This window comes from Poecilia latipinna, unplaced genomic scaffold, assembly GCF_001443285.1.
Source record: "Poecilia latipinna isolate Pla-1442-1.1 unplaced genomic scaffold, P_latipinna-1.0 Scaffold3029, whole genome shotgun sequence".
Classification (NCBI taxonomy): Eukaryota; Metazoa; Chordata; class Actinopteri; order Cyprinodontiformes; family Poeciliidae; genus Poecilia; species Poecilia latipinna.
In genome coordinates this window covers 54,075-62,783 of record NW_015115645.1, presented here as the reverse complement: position 1 = coordinate 62,783, position 8,709 = coordinate 54,075, and the positions used below count along the sequence as shown (strand labels likewise).

General features: G+C 37.3%; 1 protein-coding gene across 1 annotated transcript; it reads right to left on the bottom strand.

Moving 5' to 3' along the window:
* Positions 1–121: 121 nt before the first annotated feature.
* LOC106939919 (neuronal acetylcholine receptor subunit alpha-4-like) lies at positions 122–7,111 on the bottom strand. The gene is made up of 4 exons (XM_015022497.1): positions 6,681–7,111; positions 2,915–3,066; positions 718–762; positions 122–640 (listed from the first exon to the last, which is right to left on the bottom strand). Exons 1-4 carry the CDS (start codon positions 6,730–6,732, stop codon positions 437–439), a joined length of 453 nt encoding a protein of 150 aa, XP_014877983.1. The 5' UTR covers positions 6,733–7,111; the 3' UTR covers positions 122–436.
* Positions 7,112–8,709: the final 1,598 nt, after the last annotated feature.

The following is an 8,709-nucleotide window of genomic DNA, read 5'->3' as shown; positions in this document are numbered from 1 at the left end:
TTGAAGTTAGTTGAATATAGGTTTGATTTATTCAGAATGAGCCATTCCTGTTGCTTTTTAAAAGATAAAATAAGGATTAAAATATTATGAAGAAAATCTTCAAAATGGTTGCCCTGCTGTTTCAATTAAAACTACAATTATGTATTAACAACAACATGTTTTTGTTCCTGGAGCAACTTTTTAAAATTTAGTTAACCTCCCTGATTTTGAAGCAAATGAACCTTTTTCACTGCGGACACCATATCTGCTGTTGCCACCTTAGACACAGTCAGTTACAGTTCATCCCTCACTCCTAACAGCACGTATTACTTTCTAAGCTTTTCCATTAAAGCTGACCTGATTCACATTCATTTCCATCAAATTACTTTGTGAAATGGGCAAATGACAAGGAAAGAGATTCATCACGTTCTCCTCCCATCATGCCATCTGTTTGGAGTTAAGTCATCAAAATCTGGAAGTGACTTGACGCATGATTTTGAAAATGGTGACAGAGGAGTGGTTCTAGGTTATCTACTGAAACTGATCTGTACTTGTTGTAGAGGACGATATCAGGTCTCCAGATGATCTCTGACGGGATGCGTATTGACGTGACGTTTTCGTATTCCTCCGGGTTCCAACGGAGTTTGTAGTCGTTCCATTCCTGCAGAAAAACAACCATTATGTTCATGCATTGCAGTGTTAGATCAGCGTTTATCTGGTTCTCTCATAATCTCTTACTTGCTTAACCCACACGTTTGTCGTCATCATCTGGTTCTTCTCATCCTTTTAATAGAAAGAAAAGTAATTATTGCAGCTTAAAGTTCTTCATAGGTAAATACATCAGTAGTTCCAGAGGTTCATTGTGTAACACACCAAGGAAATAAAAATATCAGCTTCCTGCAGAAGGGCCCTGCTACTTTTCTGGAAAGCTGCTTTCTCCAGCTCTTCCCCAGCAGCCTGTAAGATGAGGCAGTCAGCGAATACACTCCATTGGAAAAGACAATTTCAGCTGGAGTTGACACTCACAACCAGGCATTTGGAGCAAGCGCTGTCAGCTAACCGAATGTCAAAAGAAAAAGAGGACATTTTTCCCTAAAGTAAGGCAGGGTGCATAATGTATAAGGTCCTTTAAGCAAACTGTGTGGATATATACAACTGTGTTCCATGCATATATGAAATAAAACGTGGATGTGTTGGAAACTGTGAATGAAGATATTCTGGGAAGACGTAATGTGACTGGATATCTGTTTGGATGACAGCTGTGAATATTTACTGCGTGCGTTAGCATTATCTGGCAACTGGATTTAATTTGGTGGAAACTAATAGAATCTCCTTTGTTGTGGTTTCATTTCCGCTGATAAGTGATCTGTCTCAAAATGCGTTTTACTTTCTCGATGACGGTTCATGCTGGCTGAAATGAGTCTGGATAAACAGAAGGATTGCAACTGAAAAGACACATTCATTTCTGCGAAGGAACATAATGGCAAAACATAAACCCCCCAGTCCCCCCATGCAGTGTGATTTACTGTGGAAGCTAATCTCCTAATTAGCGATGGAGCTTTCAAATGTGTGTTACCAGTACAATTTAGCCAATATAGAAATATATGCCAAAGATAAAAAGTTACTGCAGATGCTACAGTATAAAATAGTTTATCAATGTTTATACATGCCAGCAGAGGTGGAAAGGGTAAATAATGTAGGCTACTCAAGTAAAACTAAAGTTATCTTTGATTTTAAAAAGTTTCTGTACTTAGTACCTTATTAAATTTTTATTTTAGTTGCTTTATGATGAGCAAAACAAAGTTCAACTCATCGCAAAGGAAATGAGTACACATTGGTCAAACTGTTTTTATTTAAATGAGCACATTTATAAATCATAAACAACACAAAATATTATGTGTACTTTAAATGGACATTAATTCTCAATGTCTTATATCAGCTGCTGTTTGTTACTCCCATTAAATAGTTTTAAATAACCGACTCCAAACTAAGCCTGATTTTCTGTTTTCAGTTTTAATCAATACAAATTATTATCACAAGTACCTAATAAAATTGACATTTACATTTGTTGTTAAAATATAAAAGTTTACAATGTATGATAAACCTGTTGCCTTTCTCATACTTAGAGTTAAATTGATGCCTTAAGTACAGCAAAATCTTTTCTTTTTGTCAGAAGTTAACTTGAACTAAACTTGACAGGTTTTCATTATTCCTGTCTTCCCATCGATGCAACACCATGAGAACTTATTACAATTTTTTTTTAAATGTAACAGAGTAACTTTACTCAAAACAAAAACAAATTCAAGTTAAAGTAAAAGTTCTGGTTTTGTAAACAACTCAAAGGACAAATTAGACAAATTGCAATTACATCAATAAATGTAAATGTAACTTATTACTTTCCACCCTGTATGACAGAAAATATATTTTTTCCACATTGGGAAGTGCTTCTACTTTCTACATTATCCATACAGGTAGCCTATAGGACAGTAAAATATTAATGTTTTTATTTGTTTTGGTTCGCACAATGAGTCTCTGACTATTTTAGTCATAGTACTGGCAAGAATTTAAAACTACTCTCTCCCCTGGTTTTTAGTAAAAGACCACAAGTCGTTTCTACAGCTAGTGCTAAACATGTGTTTGCTTTGTTTGAATTTACCCAGAATGCCCTGTTCTGTGGGTGAAAGCCCAGTTGCTTGGAAATTTTAGCTTTGAGGAGGAGCATCATCCCTGGAGATTGAAGGATTTCTCAAACATGCATGAAAGAATCAAAGAATCACTCTAGGTTTGTTTTTGAATAACGTTCTAAAATAATGGAATAATGGAGAGGAGACAAAGCTCAGAAAAGTTTATTTTACATAAAACTGTCTCTTTAACTGTTGACAATGTCAGGAAGCAGTCCAGAAAAACTGTAACAAAGCTGCTTGGTTTCACTCACCACATCAATTAGCTGAGCAATAGACAAGCCGAAGTGGACCAGCACCGTGTCTGAAGTGTTTTGCACAGGCCGAGAGAGCTTATTGTAATGAGCAAACAGATTCTGAAGAAGCCTCTCTTCAGCATGGGCACGAGGTCCAACCTGGGAGTACACTGAAGGAAAAGAAGAAGACATTAAAAATCAATAGAAAAAGCTTTGACTTTCTGCTATACATGTGCAAATTTCTTGCAATGAGTTTCTGTTTTCATATTCATGCTTGAAATAGACTAATCTCGCATTGATTCGAATGCATATTGCTTTTCCTTTACAACACATTCATCCTCTGTGAATTTAGCTGATGTGGCTCCGCTGAAGAACACAGACTGTAATGTGGAAGGAGGGTGACCTCTGTTATACAGGTGGCCTGTGGTTACATGAGACAGTATCTGGGAGAGGAGACAAAGGGAGGCAGGACAGGAAAAGCAAAAGTGGACGGATGAGTGTTTCAGTCAAAATGCCCCTCTGCCTCCCCTATTCCATTTTCATTGGAAGTTATTTGATTTTTTTTTTTTTTTTTTTTTTTTTTGCTGGTCTCTGATATTTCATTATGTTTGTCCAAAATACATTTTTCAATGTCTCGTCTTTCTTTACTTGAACTCATTGTGCAAAAATATCAATTGTTCCGAAGCTCAGGGACATTTTTCTGTCTCTAACAGTTAGCTTAGTGAACTGAAGGAACAGGAAGGAAAACCTTCACACCCTTTAATTTTTCCCACATTTTGTTGTATAAAATATGTATCCCACATAAATCAGAGTATTGTTTTTCTCACGCAATGTCATGACATTGCAAAAATAAACTTTTACAAAGATGTGTGATTTTTTCTAAGTTAAAAACTTGTTAATCCAGTGTTTTTAAACATTCAGGCATGACAGCTTTTTAAAATGTTTTTCTTTTTCTTTTTTTGTTTTTGTTTACAATTTTATAATTAATGTAAATGCAACTAGTGTTTCTCTGTTAACTGCTCTTAGGAGCGTGGGACTGAGAAGCAGTTCATACCAGCGGTTCCACCAGGTGTTTGCTAACTGCACTCAGATTTGTTTTTGATAACAATATAACAAAAAGTTGATTTTACATAATTACACTGCAGCTCCTGTTAAAGAAAAATAGACTTTGATCCATTTTAAGCAAAACAAGCAGTGGGAAAAAACCGAACTTCAAACAGTTAGAGGATGTGAATAGTTTCAGGATGTATTTTAACGGGTGTGTTTGAACAACATGAATGAAGATGTTTGTATTCAGATTGGTGACACAGGTGTTGCCATCACTGTGCCTCGCTCACATCTGCTGCCCATTCAATCAAAACTGATGGACTGTCCTTTGGCTGGCTGAAGACTGGCTTCTGCCATTTTGAAAGGATTTGGATCAATATCTTGTTAAACTGATATGTCTTTTTACCCAAGCTCCTCCACCACAACCCAACCCTCCGATTGCTGTTTGAACCTGAGTCTGTTTGACAAGTCCAGACACCTGATAACCTTGAAATGTTTGTGCATGTTCTGATGGAAAACTGATGTTAATTATTTTTTTCTTATGCATGCCAGGTCAGAGACATGTGGGTTGATGTATTTAATAAAGAAGTGACGTCCCAGATGACTCCAAAGGTGCCTTGCAGCTAATGGGATTGGATGGGAGAGCTCCTGTCCTGACAGTCTGTGTGTGACTGATCAAGATTTGTTTGCTGTGACATTCTGTAAGTCTGCGCTCTCTCTGATCACTGTGGCACCAGCAGCAAAACAGGACATATGACTTCTAGGCTATAATAACGTTTCAGCGATAGTGGTTGACTTTATTTAATTAAAAACCAAAACTGTAGAAAACACATTTTGTGTTCCTAAGGTTGTGCTTTTGTCAGAGATTATGAATCATATTGGGAGTTTAGCCTTCAGCACTAAAATCTGTACTCACTTAATGAATAGCTGGACTTTAAAAAGATGACTTGGGTTAGAAGAAGATTGGAAGAAGGGTTGAATTTTATTTTTCATAAAGGCAAGTCCCTCTGCTGCCTTTTTGATACAAATAAATATTCTTTCTACAGTTAAATAGGGACAAAAATACATAGGCAACCTTAGTATTCACTGGGGTAACCCACAGATACATAAAAACCTTAAATACTTGAAAATCCCTCTGAAAACACTTTTAATTGTCTCTTTCATTAGTTCAAACACCAAATATACCTTAATATACATTAGTACACAGTAGAAACCATTTTGGCAGTTTAACACCTACAATCTTCTTTACTTCCACTCTTAGCTATACATCCAATCAGCATCAAGAAAGCAAATGCAGGTCTTGGATTGGTTGCTTTCCAAACGCCAGCCAACAGCATCAGGTAACGCTACGTTTAGGTGTTTCAGCTTCCCAAGTTGCATTTTCTTTTGAATATTTTGATATGAGCTACAAAAACATTCACAAAAATGTGGGTTTTTGGAGAATTATTGGGAGTCGTCTGTAATAAGAGTATGATCCCAAGCTCTATCAGATAGTGATAAAATAACAAAGTGATGTAATACGATTCAATGCAAACACAGCGATATGATTAAACACAATGCGATGTATGTTATGATCATTGTTTTTATTTTGCTTTTCTACTTTTTGTATTTGTACTCACTTCTGAATTCCTTTAAAAGGTCTTGCCATACAGAGTTAATTTCTCTGTGCTCATTATTGTCAGAAAGGTCTTGCTGTACAGGTGCTACTCATTAAGTCCTGTGTTTTAGTTCATCCTCTGTTAGTGTTAGTGTATTTCCCTCTTGGTTTGTAGTTTCCTCTGTGCCTATCTCAGTATCGTATTGTACTATAGTAATTAGTATCAGTGTCTCCTCTCCCAGCTGTTCCACATTCCTCTGATTAGCTCAGCTGGATCCAGGTAAAAGTCCACTACTTCCTCATTATGTAAGCTAAAAAATATGACAATATAATTCTGATATAATTCTGATACAGTGTGATCTAAAGCTACCTAATGTGGTTATTTGAAGTAATGCAATACAATACAGTATTTAATATGAGACAATATAAAATAAAATGTCTGTTATTACGTGATACTATGACATACAATCTGGTTCAGTGTGATATACAATGTAACAATGTGATTCAAAGTGATATGTGATACAATACCGTATGATGAAACTCCGATACAATATGATATATGATTTGATACAATATATGTGATATGATGGTATATAATTTGACACAATAAAGGAATCTGAAGCAATATAATACAAAAATAATGTAATGATGTACAATATGATCCAATACAGAGATTTACTATGATACAGAACAATATGATGGTAGGTAATGTGATGTAATCTGATGTGTTATGATATAATATAATGTGATATAATGCATAACTATGCATTGATATGATACAATTTGATACTTTGTAATGTGGCAGTGAAATATGATACAATGGGATATGATGCAATGTAATATGATATGGTGTGGTGTGATTATTATATGCAAGGAAACAAGATGTGATAACTGAGATGCAATAAAATACATTATGGCATATTTTGTACTATGTGATATAATTACAAAATAAAACAACAAAACCGAAAGCCATACTATTATATGTTATGTGATGCAAAACAAAGATTCATTGTTAAGCTCATTTCTCTCTGCTTCTCTTTTTGTTTGTTTGTTTTTCTGTTCATTTAATATTTTTGGATAGTAATCTACATTACCAGAGGAAATCAGGGATGACACAGCTGAGGAAATGAAAAACCTTACCTCTTGGAGTTGCAGCAATGAAAACCAAGCACAGGCAGGTGTGTATTTCCATTGTGGCTCCAGCAGTTTCCAGCCGTGTCCCTGAACTTTCCTCTTAACTTCTTTTGGATTTCAGACCCGGCGGTTGCTCATCCTGGAGGCTTAAACAGCTTAAAACTCTGTCAGCTCTCCACAGCTTCAACAGCCGGAGAGATAGAGAGAAATCATGTCAGTGTGTGAGTGTCCAGTTGTCCTCAGGGCTCCATCTGTCCATCGCTGCAGCTGGTTGTTGTTTTTTATAGATGTATATATTTACAGCTGATTAAATGACCAGAGTCATGGAAAGTAGCATCTCTGAAGCTAATTCTGAAAAGTCTCTCCTCATTCGTCTAGAGTCCTTCATCCAAGTGTAGCTCATCCTTCTCCTCCCTTTCTACATCATTCCCTCCCTCACTTCTCATCTCTCCGCCTCCTCACCTCGTCCCCCTCCCCCTGTCTCTCTCTCTCTCTCTCTCTCTCTCTCTCTCTAAGAGAAAAACACACCTTCTCCATCCATCCCTTGCCTTCTCTTTACCTTCTCTTTTTTTGCCTCTTCTTTGCTTTTTTTTCTATCAAGAATAAACTTTTGTGACAACCACTGGATGGTGTGAAGGTGAGGAAACCCAAACTGAGATCCCTAATGAGAATATACAGCATACATGAGCAGTGCAGTGTTTTCTGTATGTGAGAACTGTTACAGTATGAGTGCAGTTTACTACCTGTCAAGGTCCAGTGTGGTAAAAAAGAAAAAAAAAGTGAAAGTGAGTCATAGCACATCTGTGCTCTTCAGGTTCTTCTCTATTCTGATTCCCAGAAGTAAATCTCCTCCCAGTCCTCCTCCACCTTAACCTCAACCTGACCCTCACCTGCTGCCACTTTTACTACCATGCTGGTCTTAATGGGACAGTATTATGTAAAATCAACTTTTTGAGTTTTACATCATATTATAATCTTATTCCCTCATCATAACAAAACAAAAACAATTATTTAATCTCCCATGGCAACCATTCAGCTGGTTGTTAAAGGGGCAGTATTATATGTTTTCCATGCACATAGTGCCTTTTATAGCATAATCATGTAAATATATTACTTTCAGTTGTTCTAAAAATGAGGATCCAAGGAGCTGATGGTGGGAGTCACTGGTGAGGAGAGCTATGTGAGGCAAAAGCTCTGAAGCTTGGAAATTGCAGCTCAGAGGACGGGCTTTGTTCCTGAAGGCGGAGCTAGGTCCAACCAAGTGTTTTACACGACTGAATGGTTGTCATGGAGATTAAAGATTTCTCAAACATCCATGAAAGAATCAAAGCAACACTCTGATGAGGGAATAACATTATAACACGATCTAAAGCTTAAAATAGTTAATTTTACATAATATTGTCCCTTTAAAGCAGAGGTTCCCAATCTGTGGGGCGCGCCCCCTAGGGGGGCGCTGTGCCCTTGCAGGGGGGCACGCGGGAAGCCGTCTGGATGAAAAAACAAAAACAAAAAAACATGAACACTGTATGCGCTGGGTTTTTACCTTAGAATGGCCAACTCTCTGTTATTCCTCTGTCAATTTGATACAGTACAGGCTTCCACACTTCCCATATTTGTGTCCTCTGTCACTTTTATCAGCAGTTAAAACTGTTTAATCCGTTGCTAACATGTGGTAACCTGTTTTTCCGAGCCGCCTTTAAACGCAACATGAGCGCTACGACGCTCGCGCTGGGTTTACACCTGTGAAGGAGACCTGCTGCTGCTGGGCGGAGCTACAGGTGTGTTAGAATCACGGCAGCAAACCAGCAAAACGCAAATAACTTTTCAGTTTTTCCCTCCAAACTAACCGACTGAGTTGAGTAAAGCTGTTGGATGCAGGTAATGTTAGCTAAAAGATGACTAGCTAATATTAATACAGAACCTTAAGCTTAACGAGTACCTTGTAGGCTACCGATGTTGGTGTCTATTTTCAGCTACGTACATTCATTTTGCCCCCAAAAATGTCGTTGCCCCCCCCACCCCCCTCACACGCGTC

What these genes read in the sequence shown, in the direction of transcription:
- LOC106939919 (XM_015022497.1), bottom strand. Translation starts at nt 6,732, where the DNA reads ATGGAAATACACACCTGCCTGTGCTTGGTTTTCATTGCTGCAACTCCA. An exon ending in CATTGCTGCAACTCCAAGAG is followed by an intron (nt 3,067 to 6,680) that starts GTAAGGTTTTTC and finishes CTTTTCCTTCAG; the next exon opens with TGTACTCCCAGGTTGGACCT. An exon ending in CAAACGTGTGGGTTAAGCAA is followed by an intron (nt 641 to 717) that starts GTAAGAGATTAT and finishes GTTTTTCTGCAG; the next exon opens with GAATGGAACGACTACAAACT.